This window comes from Pipra filicauda, unplaced genomic scaffold (genome assembly GCF_003945595.2).
Source record: "Pipra filicauda isolate LSUMZ 115617 unplaced genomic scaffold, ASM394559v2 scaffold67_size6003252_pilon, whole genome shotgun sequence".
Lineage (NCBI taxonomy): Eukaryota > Metazoa > Chordata > Aves > Passeriformes > Pipridae > Pipra > Pipra filicauda.
Genome location: NW_024104842.1, coordinates 1,759,093 through 1,773,540, shown reverse-complemented (window position 1 = coordinate 1,773,540; position 14,448 = coordinate 1,759,093). Strand labels below are relative to the sequence as shown.

The 14,448-nt window shown below is 44.5% G+C and overlaps 1 protein-coding gene across 4 annotated transcripts in view; it reads right to left on the bottom strand.

Annotated features, from left to right (window-relative positions):
• ACSL1 (acyl-CoA synthetase long chain family member 1) overlaps positions 1–12,468 on the bottom strand; it is a 38,152-nt gene extending 25,684 nt beyond the window's left edge. Inside the window, exons 1-3 of one of the 4 annotated variants that reach the window (XM_039388734.1) lie at positions 12,376–12,454; positions 11,724–11,813; positions 3,059–3,286 (exon numbers count right to left, since the gene is read on the bottom strand). In XM_039388734.1, the coding sequence (XP_039244668.1) occupies positions 3,059–3,253 (195 nt within the window). In that variant the 5' untranslated portion in view covers positions 3,254–3,286; positions 11,724–11,813; positions 12,376–12,454. Of the gene's footprint in view, positions 1–3,058; positions 3,287–11,723; positions 11,817–11,944; positions 12,048–12,375 lie in introns of those variants that run through there. The other 3 variants (XM_039388732.1, XM_027735414.2, XM_027735415.2) reach the window with 3 other exon arrangements.
• Between the last annotated feature and the right edge of the window lie 1,980 nt (positions 12,469–14,448).

Sequence of the window (14,448 nt, the reverse complement as noted above, 5' to 3'; positions counted from 1 at the left end):
AAAGCTTTCATGAGCTGAATATCTCTCTCCATATATGAATGTCTTAAGGGAACAAAAAAGCCAGTCACAAATCCAAAATCTTACTCTACTAGAAAATACTGACATCCTAATATTTATTTCTATTCTATTCCACTACATGCTTTAGTATAACTTGGGACAAATAGAAGTTTAAACAAGGTTTAATATATTTGACAGCCATACACTTGCACTCAAAGTCAATAGCCAAAGACGTTCAGCTGTCTGTCACCAGTGGAAAGAGCAAGCAATCTACAAGCAGACAGATCCAGATGTGGATGCTCCATCTCTGGAAGTGTTCAAGGCCAGGCTGAACAGGGCTCTGAGCAATCGAGTCTAGTAGAAGGTGTCCCTGCCACCTCTTTGTAACCACATTCAACTAAGTGTGCAACCTCTATGCTTATCCAGTGATGGATCAGATGGGTCACTGGGTGCTGGCCTACCAAATCAAAGCTTTCCAGAGATGGGAAGTGACCTGGAACAGCAGTAAATAGGATCTTTTTCCTCCTATATAAAGATTTGTTATCAGAACATGTAGAAACCCTTCTCCAGTTAATGACTTCACTTAACTTTGTTAGAGGCCAAGGAAATAAATCACAAGTAACAATTACGTCAAAGTTTTCTTCTAGTTCAAAATTGTTATTATTAGTGAACAGGTAGATTAGATATTAAAATGGTAGAGAAGAGGCACTGCCTTCTGTCATGTCTTTTTTGGAGCACATTGTTTAGTCCTCAGTCCTTTTAACACTGTATTGTTTAGGCAGAAAAAAAAAAAAAGATGTGAAGACAATTTGAGAGCAGTATTTGATTATTTTTTCCCTGTGGAAGTGACATCTTAACATATACATAAGAAAATGAAGTATGTGAAGTTAAACTCCAAGAAAAATGTAGTGAGAAACTGAATCCCAAGCACTGTATTACAGTCTTGTTACCAATTCCAACATACACTTGAAATTTGCTTCGAAACATAGGTTCTCATTTGATCAGTTTGGTACAGTTTACAAATTATTAACACTTCAGATGCAGCCCTTAAAGTGAACAAAACTGGATTGATCTTGCTCATTTCAACACATTCTCCAAGTTTGAACTCTTATCACCTGCTAACACACCAGCTGTTTTCCATTTAAGTTTTATTACTCTTCTATCTTCTTATTAAAATGTATTTTCTAAAGAGGTAATGAAAAATAATGCTGTTATACCTATCTTGCTCTGATCAGAGAGCCAATGATAATTAGTATAATATGGATCGATGATGCACTAAGTAGCTTAGTGAAGTTTCATAGCACCAAACAGTAATTTCAGTCTCAGAATCCAGCAGTGACAAGTAATTTAGCTTGAAGAGATAAAGGCAGTGAACTGAGACTGCTGTAAAGAGTCTCAAACAAATATGCATTTGTCACTGGGTTTATGGACAGTTAAGAGCCACTGTTTTACCATCTTAAAATGCAATGCCCCCCCAAAATCTGCTGAGGTCTATATTGACTAGTGAGGCCCTGCACAGTGGAAACTTTTCACTGCTAGTTTATTCCAGCAACAAAGACAATTCAGCCCACTGTCTAAGTGGCTGGTGTCAGGATTGGAAAAGGTCACCAAGAGAAGATCTAATATCTAGATCCTTACTCTACATATGTTGCTTGAAAAGAGGAATTTTGGCAGTTATCACATTGCCAGAGCATCTTTTTGTACTTTGTGTACTTCTAGAGGCAGACCATTACTTGCTATAGCAGCATGACTGTTGTGTCAGTAAGCTTACTGTATGCTTACTGAGATTAGGGAATAATGGTACTTACTAAACTTCTGAATGGAAGGGCCAAGTAATGTGTCATTCCTCCATGTCAGTATCATGAAACATTGAAAACAGTGCCCAATTTGAGGCTATGACAGGAGTTTGCTTTGCTCAAGTTCATGAAGTTGACCTACTGTAAATTTCAAACTGCTCCACCACATTTGTTTACCTCAGGTTGTAGTCACATCTACTATTAAGCACAAGAGTCATGTTAACTGCATTTGATATAGGACAACTAGAGGCTGTCTATTCACGCAGAAGAATGTGCTCTAAAGAGAAGCTACAGTTGAAAGTATATATATATATAAAAAAAATCTATAGTTTCTGACAATAAAGACTACTTCAAAAAGATGTCAGCTTTTCAATCCTACATTTTATAAGTATCTCCCTTGAAGATCACAACCTTTCAAAGCTGTCTCCTTCCTTCAAAAGAAGACACCTTGTCTACCCTGAAGAAACACAGAAGTACTCTTGAAAGAAAAAGTAGTCTTGATGCTGTAGTGAACAAGGGGAATCAATATAACCACTGCTCAAGAAACCTCAGCCTTGTAATCAGTTGTCTATATTTGCTTATAAAGCAACAGTTTCTCCCAGTCAGACTGTTTGTGTGTTTAACTTCACTTTTAAATGCTACCTCCTAACAGTAACTGTCTACCTCTAAAAAGCATAAGACAAAAGCTAAGCTGGCATATGCAGAGCTTAGCGGGTGGTTGGTTTAGTTTCAATTTACTCTATGGCTGAGATCTCTTGGCAGACTAATATTTCTTTCCACAGATCATCTGAGGACAATTAGTACACTCTTCATGCTTGTAACCCAATATAAAGTCTCATATGTCAGCTATTATACACTAAAAATAACAGTAAAGTATTAGCCTAATCAGTATATACCAGCATACATACTCTGACCCCCAGACCTAATTTAATAGGTCATCACCTAAACACACGGCAAGGAATTGAAAATTACACTGTGCTACTTCTAAAATGAACAAGTTACCTGCTACCAGTCAGATCAGAAGCTTAGTTGTCTCAGCACAGTCTTTTTCTCCCATGCTAGTTATTGCCACTATGACCTCAACCCTCAAGCTGCTTTCAAATTCAGAAAGCCAAAATAATGAGTTCAAGCCATATTTCAGAAATGTATCGCCCACACACAGTAAGTTTAGAAACACTTATGTAAATCAACTGTTTGGTCTCTTTCAATGCTGCATCTAAGCTTCAAATTTCAGTGAACTACAGCATCCATCAAGTGACACTTACCTCTACTTCCACAGACTGCATTGCTAAATCACATGGTGGTTTTAGTGCTTTTGGTCTTGTTGCATACCAGTAGGTCGTGAGAGCAGCAAAAGCACCGAAGCCCATCAGCGTATTTGTCGGAAGGGTGCGCACATACTGTCTGACATCCCCAAGTTCTGGCATTCGTAGGTATCTAAACAACTCATGTGCTTGCATTGCAGTTCAGTGCAGTTGTTCCAATGCTGGAATCTGTTGGTATAAAAGAAAGTTGCACAAAAAGAAAAAAAAAATCTGAAATCCCCGTCTGATTCCCTGTTGCTGTATGAGCACAATAAATGCTTTTTCCTACTGGCTTCCCACTACCAAAATAACTAGATCTGCTAGTAGACAGGCAGTATGTTTAGACTTCTGTGCTGCTACTAAGCAAGCAATTATTGGTTCATATTCTAGAAAAACAGGTGGGGATGAAAGGAGGGAATTTCTTCAGGGTTTTAATATTGCTTTTAACAGAGTCTGCATTAAAATTAAACAAACCCCAAAAGTTTTGGAAAAGGAGAGCATTTCACAAATGTAAAATAGTTATTTGTAGAGTAGCTGTACTGTAAGATTATTTAAACAGTTAAGTGTCAAACAGGGAAGTCTGGGAGAGGACAGGCAGGGACACAGGTTATCTTGCCTGCATATAACAAAGAGCATCCTAATCCTATAGTAGCGTAGCAGGAGCAGGATTTTTCCTCATTTAAGTCCAGTAAAATAAACTCTTTCCTACTCTCCTTTCAGTCACACACAGAAAGGTCAGCACAGCAAGCTGCCTTCAAAGCCAATATCCTCCCATAGCTCCCCTATGCTACTAGCAAGTTTCCTATTTCTCCCAGCACCATGCCAGCAATTTATCTCTGGTCATGAGGCAGACTAAAGCTGCGTCAAATGAGGCCCAAGGCAGCAGCACACGACAGTACAATCAAGCACAGGAAGCACATTTAATTTGTCACGTTCACACAGAAGGAAGAGCTGCAAGAGGCTGCTCCCCGCCAGCACTCACTGACACGGATATTCCACAGCAAGAACCAGCTGCAGGGAAAAAAAACGGACTGCAGTCCGCTCAGCTGGTGCTCTCCTCTACAGCCAAGGTCTCCCGGGACGTTTGTCACATGCCAAACCCACCAGCCCGTGCCCACTAGGTGAGAGGTAAGCAGGAGGCCCGCCCGGGGCCAATGGGAGCCGCAGCCCGTCACCCCACCGCCGGCCGGAGGGCACTGGCGCGGGCGGCAGCGCGGCTGGCACCGGGGATCGGGGCCCTCACTCCCGCGGCCGGCCGGCAACGGCCACTGTCAGCGAGCAGCGCTTCCCTGCTTGCTTGAAGAGCAGAGATGTATCTACTTCGGCAATTTAGGTCCTAGCAATTTCCTATGGACGATAAAATTAAACAAGGCCCTAAAGAATGTCAGAAGATGTGTTTAAACAGCTACAACATACTGTGTAACAATGCACTGCTTCAGGATGGCAGCATAGGAGGCTCCAAAATCCATATAGGTAGAATTATATGTTTATTAGTTTTAAAACCAACCGTATCAGGTTAAGATTTCATAATTCTACAGGAAAACCTCTAGTTTACAGTCCAACCTTGAAATCTTTACTGCTGCAGTTTTTCAACCAGGTAACAGAAGAGCAGTCTAGTTCATATAAAGTCTAACCAGTATTTGGACAAGGATTTGCTAGAGACAGCAGAAAAGCATAAAATTAGTTCAAAGAGCCCGTGGTTTCACAATGTTAACAGGACAGGCTGAAGTAAGGTCATGGATGGGGGTAGTGTCAGGACAGAGTCAAGTTCCACCTCTGGAACAGTCCTGGACCCATGGAGTGTTCCCCAGCCTGCAGACATTGCCCTCTCCCCCACCCTCCCTTTTCTTTCCTGGCATAGCTGTACAGCACAGGACTGCATCACCTAGATATGCAGTGCAGGGCCACTACAGAAATGCCTTTTGGCTATTTGCACTGTGATACACAGCAGACTGTACTCAAAATCCACAACACATCAGTGGATGGAAGGTAGAAAAAAACCTGAATATATTAACAAGTTCTTCACCTTCCCTTGGTATTAAATTTTATTAAAAAAAAAATCAGTTACTGGCTTAATAGTTAGAATATCATACTGTTGCTTTCTATGCATCAAATTATGTTCATTAGCATTGCACCATGAAAACTACTTCTTAAGTTTTAATATACGCAGATGAACAGTAAGACAAAAAAGAAAAAAAAAACACAAATCACAGCAACAATGAAGTCTCTACTTACAAGTTAAGTTTTGCATATATCATAGACACTATGTCATGAAACTAGAAAAAAGGGGGCTCTGATGTGTGTAAGGGCTAAAAGCAAGCGTAGCTTTTTCTTCTTCAAGCTCCACAAAGCATGTTGGACTTTTAAAATTGCTTTCCTATCTGCATTAGTCATGAAGTGTCCCACACACACATTATGATTTAGGAATGCAATGTAATTCTAATTACTCCTTAAAAAGGCTGTGGTGCCATTACAGCTAATAAGAACTGAAGTAAACATCATCATTTCATTCATGCAAGAGTCCCACTGTAGTCAAGGAGCTGCTAAGATTTCAGCCGAGGTGAAGAGAAGGGATGCACAACACTGCTTTTCATTTCCTTGACCAGCTCTTTGTAGAGCAGCTGTAGAGTTGTCATAAAAATCCTTCTTGAGCAGTTATACCACAGGTTATCTGGTACATAATAATACATTTTACGGCTTATGTTTATATTGATTATATTTTATTATACCTTCTGCCTCATCAGCACAAAAAAACAAGGTGAGGGCAGAGTTTTCTGCAAGACTAAGCAATTCCTGGCTTTAACACTACCTGTTAAATCACATCAGCTCTTGTTTTCTGTATTTAAGGCAAAGCTAGATGGAACAGGGAGAATAAATTCACATTCTTAACATATGCATCTAAATATGGCCCATCAAGAAAGGAGACTTCAGTGCCTCCCAGCCTTCTTTCAGCCATCTCAATATTTACTTGGCTCATACTCCAACCACATCAGACATCCAGGGTTTTCACCATGACCAAGGAGAGTGGTTTAGAGCCTTTAGATTGAGATAAAAAGATCACAGTGGAGTGTGGATCTGGATTTCAGTCCTTGTCCTCAAGGAAGGACCCAGCTAAATTTGCTCACTCAAGACAAGCATAAAAGCCATGATCTCTTCACAAATTCAGGTCCTGCAATTGCTTCTCACCAGACAGGATCTGGACCACAAGGTGGACTCAGTAGCTCTGCCCCAGTTTGAGACAGCTGAAGACCCAAAGGAAGAAGATCCAAATGAAAAGTACCAGTCTGTGATACTCAGGTCGTTACATGTAGAAAAAAAAAAACCACCACAAAACCAAAACAAAACCAAGCCCAAACCCTGCAGAATTGAGCTCAAAAGCACTTTTTTCTCAATGCAACCAGGAGACTTTGGTCTCTCAGAAACACGACCAGACAGATATGGCAAAGTGGTTTTGATAACAAGGCAAAACTACTTCAGAGGTAGCTACCTCTCCTGACCACCACCACAGAAACAGTTCCCAAAATCCAGCCGAAGTAGGCATCCCTCTGAACTCACAGAACTCCGTAACTGAATTGATATGTAAGGCTCAGACAATGCCAGCTCTCTCTGCTCACACACGCACACCCTGCAGCACCCAAGACTCATTCTTTACAGCAGAGCCAGTATCTCAAGGCAACGACCCAAGTTGGCACGACTGTGCCGTTCTTTGCTGCTCCTACTCTCGGCGTACAATGGTCTATTTACAGTGGGCAGCAGCCTGCCTATTGTCTATCCATAGCCAGACATCGTTCGAGTGCAACGGAAGAGAACAGGAGCAGCCGTCAGCTTCTGTATAGCAAAGAAAACAACCCCAAGGACCAATAGCCTCTCTTCCTTTCTATTCTTATATTTAGATGAACAGCCCAGAGCACTGCAATTGCCTGCCATAAAGGCAGGTCCACCACGTGGTGTAGAAGAGGCTATGTTATTTCTACAGCCTCTTACAGGCGGGAGAAAGCTACAAGACAATTTGCCTACCTCTTATTGTGAGCAATATGGCACTAAAATGTTTTTACTATGACATGCTGGAACAGGGAGCCAGCCACCCATATACCTTTGTGTTGTCCTGGCAGATACCGCCATCGCAGTTTGTTGTTTTCTTACAACTGTTTTCTTTCTTTTCTTGTAACTCTTACAGGTTACACTGCACAGCTCCCATAGATCTGTTTTACTTAAGCCTTTCTCCACTCAACCTTTGAAAGAGCAAGCGCAGAATCATGTTCTAGCTCCTTTATTACATATCAAAAAGGTTACAACAAATAGCTTTGCTATTAACCAGAGAAATCCTTTTGTCTGAATAGAATACATAATCCTAATATCAGCTGCATTTACAGTCAGCTTAAATTTGAGTCAGTCCAACCTGTCCTAGATAAATGCTCCCACAACCCCCTCCATGCTGGCTAGGCAGTCATCTGATGGCATCACTAGGGAGGTGATCTGGCAAACACCATTTTCCTGGGTTAGTTGTGATGCTAGTTCTCAACTAGATCAATTCTTGTCTCGATGACCAGACAACCATTAGCTCCCAGATGGAAACATGACAGCACAGCCAGGGAAAGTGATGGACTGTTGCAATAATAACACATTAAGCCATGCAACTCCAAACACTGCATGCAAGTTCTCCAAGGATTTTCTGCCTCTGCCCTGCAGTCAAGGCAGTAACTCCACTGAGGTCTTGCAAACACCTGTGACTTCGCCAAACTGCAGCCAGCAAGCAAACCACAGTCACCCTCGAGATACAGCAAAGGAGCTTCAGTATTTGAGATGTGAAGGAGAAACGCCAGTTTAAGTCCTGTATAACACAAATAGGACAGCAAGATGCCTCCTCTGGTGCAGCCTCTCATATCATGCATGATGTGACAGTCTCTCCTCAGCCACAGAAGACTTTCCTGAATAAACCAAGAACTATTGAACTGCCCGATCCCCTACTCTGCCCTCCTCCTCCATGTATACCTCATTCCCTGCCCCCTCCCCAACTAAAAAACAAAACAAAACAAAAACAAAAACAACCACCAAATATCTCATCCAGAATTACCAAGTTCACCAAGCCAAGCAACAGAGCTATAAATCCTCCTTTTAAAGCAGTAACTGACAAATTTCCTTTCCTGCAGGAGTAAAAAGGGAGGAACTACAAAGCTGTCAGTAAGGAACATATCCCATGCTCAGAGAAGAACCATCAGGTCCTTAACATTCATTCCCCCCATCCAACTCCTGTTCAGTCTGGCTCTAAGCAACCAGAGGGCATTCATGTAGTGGGGTTCAGGTGCCTCTGCAGGTTCAGCTTCTGTTTCTGCATTTATGACAAGGCAGATCTGCAGTGAAACACCCTAGAAGCTGGATTCAGACCCATCAGTTGGGCCACAATGATTTACTTCATAAGCTGCCACTGAAGTTAAGACTCCTGCTGCAACCTTTACAGAGCACTGCATCTGATAGTGATGTCTCAACGTTCTGTTCCTATCTAAAAGGAAAGTCACAGCCCTGTCTTCAGACATTTGACTGCAATCCTCTTGCAATCAAGTGGAACATCACCTGGAATCTTGCATCTTAGTGATGTCCAACAAGTAATCTGAGTGCACACTAGTGAGGTCACTGGAGTTTATTCAAGTTCAGGAGCAGAATCACATGACAAAAACCTGCTCAATGCCTTTTGTGCAATTACAGTCCTCCAGCAGCACTTGGTAACCCTGTGCATTAAGGAAAACCAATACTCGCCACTAAAACCTTTCAGACAGTGATTGATTTAAGTTACTTTTAATCCATGCCCATACACACACAATGTCACTATACAGTCTTACTGGTTTCTCACCTTCAAAAACCAGAGAAGATGCTTACAAACACTTATTTTGCAACCTAAACTGCTATCCATCAGAATTACATCCCTACAACTCTGATTTGCAATTACATCATAGTACTGCTCTGTTAATGTAACATCAATCCAAATACAGTAAAGATGAAAACCACCCTACAGAAGCACATTGCTACAAGCCAGCAGCTTTCTTGTGCCGTAACAGCTTGAGTAGATCATACCAACTTATTCATTCTACTCCTCCCAGGAAAAAGCTACTACTCAGAAAACCCAGTATGCAACATCAAGTTAACACATGCTTCAAGCGCTCACCTGAGACTCCATGAGAATGAGTTTCTTAGTCATACTTATGACACCTGAAGTCTTGCAGAAGACAACCTGGGTCAGGCATACTAAGCCCCATTGCATCACACTAGATAGTGTTTACATTGAGAAGGTTGTTTTAAAAAACATATTCCTTAACTCTACGAGACTGGACAGATCAATAATTTATGAAAAGCAATTGGTTCACTGAGTGACCTCCCAACACCAGCAGCACAAGGAGTAAAACAAATCAAGTAACTTTTTGACCTCAGGTATTAAGGTATGCCTGCATTTCCTCTGAGTCAGTGATAGTAAGCATTTTCTTCTAGCTTTCCTAGGAAACCAATTCAACCTTACCAGACTATTACTGCAATCCAACTGCAGAGGCCAAGTTTTTAAAACATGGCACAAGCAGTACCAAACTACAGCTTAAGAGTTCTGGGTTCAAAAACAGTAATTCACACAAAAAGGCAAGTTCTCTGCTGGAAACAGGACATAACAGTGTTCTGCTATAACCCTTAAATGGTCCAACTACAAAAGTAAAAACCATTTTTCCTCTACATCTCTATAAAACCATGCAAGCTGTTTTCAGTCAACAAACTACCAGTAATACTAAGATTCGAATCGTAACGAAAAAGAAGAATTTTACTGTCATAGAATGGTTTGGGTTGGATTATTTAGTTCCCAGCTCCCTGCCATAGGCAGGGAACCATATTTTACCCTATGTAGATGAATAACTCCCAACATGAAAGGCAGAAAGAGAGCCTTATGTTATTATCAAATGTCCTTGTTTGAGGAGTCAGGTAGGATCTGCAGAAATGCAAGCCCCCCATCTGTAGCCAGGGTCCCCTCTACAGCCTGTAAAGGTCAATGCTGTACAGCAAAGCTTCCCTGAGCCATACAGCACTGTAAACTCCCATGCAAAACCATTTGCCAATGAACAAACATTTGTCCCTCTTACTTGCGAGGATTTCTGTGGAGTTACCACTGATTGTATTTACCAGAGTAAAATATTTAACGTATCTGAACTTGTAATTTAGCACAGCAGGGAAGCAGGATATGGCAGGCAGTCTATTCATAAGACCACCAGAAACCCAATTTATCAAGCAATGTATTCCTTGGGCCAGAATATCTCTCTCCCTCTGCTGCACATTCAAAAAACTTCATGCCATTAGTCTAGTTGAGTCTACCCACTTCAATCAGCCATATTACTAAGATCTAGAAAAACAAAACAAAGTACAGAAACCTACTATTACCTTCTGTTGCTCGCATTAGTCAAAGTGTTGTTTTCTTGGAAGGGAAAGAGAGAGAGAAGAAACTGTTTATTCTTCCCCACTGGAGAGCAACACACGCAGGACAGGGAAGGTATAACTCACCTCTGTCTCCTCCAGAAAATCCCATGCAGTATTCACTTCTAGTGGAGTGATGAGATAGGATAACCAGCTACACAGACTTTGCTCGAGAAAAAGAAGAGTCGCTTACCCAAACAACTATTTCAAAATTGTCTTTCCTTCCATTTCAGATTGCTGGCTGGTTTTCCACTGATACCAACCTTATACTTGTCCTTGAATCAAAAGGCTATTTGGGGGTTTCCTCCTCAAGAAGGGAGACTTACTTCAAACCTCACGTTGGCCAATTTGTAGTTGTAAAACAACATCTACCAAATTTAGAAGCTGCCTTTGTAAATTCATTATAGTCATGTAGTTCTCAGACTAGGCTACGGCCGTTTGCTCAAGACCTAGAATTGAGTACACTTCACACAACAGTTACTTGTAATGACAAGCTTTAAGTTTTTCCCGTCAGCCATCCTTCAAATATTTTCATATCCCAATACAAGCAAGATACATATCCTTAAACTTTAAAAAGTCAGGGAGTAACAGCAAACAGTTCCATGAGGAACTTTGTATATCAGTTTTTGCATTATTAATACTGCTATTGTTGCAATAGAAAAAGAAAGGTATTTCTCAGTAACCTCGATGCCCTCTTAAACTCAGGATTTCTTGATCCAAGAAGGCTGATCCAAATCCTTGAGCTGAGAAATCTCAGCTTGTGAGTTTGAGAGCACGTTCCAAAGCAGAAAGGCAAACATAAACACTCCTGAGCAGGCTCAGGAGACAGCATGATTCCCTGTAAAGCAATGTCGATGAAAATCTGCTAACATGGAACAGTTCTGGGTACAGACAGAGAACCATGGGGTATCGATAGCAGTTGCTTTAGAAGTCACTCTTTCCTATCACAGGACCTGACCATCATATCTCAGACACTAACCGAAGTGAGGCACATGTTCAGATGCATTACTTAGTCCAAGAGCGTGTCCGTAATACCCCAGACAGCTCACAGACATGCCCTTTAGAAATTCAGAAGGCTTCAAGTGTTGCAATTCCTGTTCAACAGGAACAAGAAATGTATGCATCCTAGAACAAAAGCGTCGTGTAACCAGGCTAAATCCCTGCGCTGTAGCACTGCGAGTCCTACCTAACAGCAGAGGAGGTCTGCAGTCAAAGCCCCTCAACCTTCCATTTTAGGCCACTTTGCCTCACGCTGCGTTTCCATACGCGCCCTAAACTGCTTAAAAAGAAGAAAAAAAGAAAGAAGCTGCTTCAAGTACATGCCGCATTCGTGCCCGAAAGAACAACCTCACTGAAGGCAAGGTCCGGCAGCTGACCGGACCCGAGCCCCCGGGTCAGCCCCACTACCTGCTGCTCGGCCCGCCCGAGCCGTTCCCCCGCCAGGCCGGGCCGTGCGGGGCGCGGGGCAGCGCCGGCCCGAACAATGCCCGGCCAGCCCGAGCTGCCGCAGCGCCGGGGGGAGGCCGGAGGCAGCTGGCTACGGTCTCCTGAAGGCTTTTGTGCGAGGGGAAGCCGAGCCGGCTCCGCGGGACGCTGGTCCCACTGCGGGGCGGGAAGGAAAGCGGCAGCCTGCGGGGATCGGCGGCGGGACAGGACGGGACCGCCCGGCCCCGCGGGTGACAGCGGCCGCGCAGGCCACCCCGGCCCCGCGGCGGCGGCCCCGGCAGGCCCAGCCCGCCTCTCTCGGCGGCGCGTCCCCGACAGCCCACGGCCCCTCAGCGGGGCCAGGTCCGCAGCCCCGGGCCCAGCCGGCAGCGGCGCCCCCGAACCCCGCTCACCTCCGGCGGCAGCGGCGACCACGGCTGAACGCGGCTTGCACCGGCGCCGCCTTATTTAAGCCAAGCACGGCGGGAGCGGCGTGTGCGTTGCCGAGCCCGCCTCCTCCTCCTTCCTCTCCGCCCCCTCCACCGCCTCCGTCCGCCGCGCCGCCCGGCGGGCGCTGGGGCCCTGCCTGCCCCGCGCCGCCCGCCCGCCCTTGCCCCCGCCCCTGCCCCGCTCCCGGCCCTGCCCCCGGCCCTGCCGCTGCCCACAGGAACGCACACGAACCGGCAGGGAGGCCGCGAAGTGTAGCGCTCTGCGGGCACGAATGACAAGGATGCACAGGGAGCTGAGGGGAGCGTTGGACTGCAGGGTGCCTCGCTTAACACCTTCCAAGTCTGAGGTGACAGCTTGCAAAGGGACGATTTTCTTACGGCTTCCGAAAGGACATCTGCATCCCGTGTAAATATCCTAAAAGGACATACGTTTCAGTATGAAAGTGTTGGAAGAGGACAAGGGTCTTGTTGCAATTTGGGGAGTCATCTGCTTATCTCTGCTAAACTTTGTGAGGGGCTGTGGGTTTGAGGGGCGTGTTGGCGCAGCTGGGGCCATGTCAACAGCCCCTGATAGTTGTCACAGAATCATAGAATGGTTTGGGTTGCAAGGGACCTTAACGATAATCTTGTTCCAATCCCCCTGACATGGGCAGGGGCACCTTCCACTAGACCAGGTTGCTCGAAGAGACATCCAACCTAGCCTAGAGCATTTGCAGGAATGGGGAATCCACTGAGCAACCTGTTCCAGTGTCTCACCACCCTCACAGTAAAGAATTTCTTCCTCATATCTGATCAAAACCTACAGTCTTTCAGTTTAAAGCCATTACCCCTTATCCTATCACTACATGCCCTTGTGAAAAGTCCCTCTCCAGCTGTCCTGCAGACCCCCTTCTGATATTGGAAGACTGCTGTAAGGTCTTCCCAGAGCCTTCTCTAAGCTAAGCAACCCCAACTCTCTTAGCCTGTCTTCACAGGAGAGATGCTCCAGCCACCTGATCATCTTCATGGCCCTCCTCTGGACCTGCTTGAAGAGGTCCGTGTCCTTATGCTGGGGACCCCAGAGTTGGATGCAGTGCTCCAGGTGAGGTCTCACCAGAGTGGGGAAGAGGATCAGAATCACCTCCCTTGACCTGCTGGCCACTCTTGTTTCGGTGCAGCCCAGGACACAATTGGCTTTCTGGGCTGCAAGCGCACGTTGCCAGCTCATGTCCAGCCTCTCATCCACCAATACCCCCAAATTCTTCTCGCCAGGGCTGCTCTCAATCCATTCCCTGCCCAGCCTGTATTCTTGCTTGGGATTGCCCCAACCCAGCTTGCACTTGGCCTTGTTGAACTTCATGAGGTTTGCACAGGCCCACCTCTCAGGTCTGTCTAGGTGCCTCCGGATGGCAGTTGTTACTGCAATTGGTTTTGGTTTGGCCATGTGCTGCATCAGTCTAGTAGACCTGTAAATCATCAACCCACATGTCAAAGTCCCACAGTGTTGCACATTCTGCATTGTCATAATCTTCCTGTGTCTCATGGGTATTGTTTGGGTTATTTTAAGAGTGTAATGTGGGGGGGGGATTAAGGCTGTACACTTTCATATATATATATTATATTTTATAAATTACCAGAGGTACTTTTATTTTACATAAAAGCATCTACTGTTTCCTGATGCTTCAGTTTATACTGGAGTATACCATGCAAAGGATTTCCTGCAGAACAGATTTTTATCAAAAGAAGGAGCTTGTGTTCACTTTTTAGCACAAAGGAGGAGGGCACTTGTGAAGCTGCTGATAGGCCCCACTTAACTTCACTTGGGTTCACACTGTGGAATGGCTCAGAAATGCAAAATAAATTCCTTTCTCAGGAAAGGAGGTGGAAGCACATGATCCAGGAGTGCCTCTGACTGACTGCAGCTGCTCATGGGCATGGAGTCTATAGCACCATGCTAAAGCTAGTTGAGTAAGGCCCCAGAGCACAGGCAGCATGGACATCAGCTGCTCTGCCACGGGTGGGCTCTGCTGCTTTGCTCCTGTTGCACCACATTTCGTG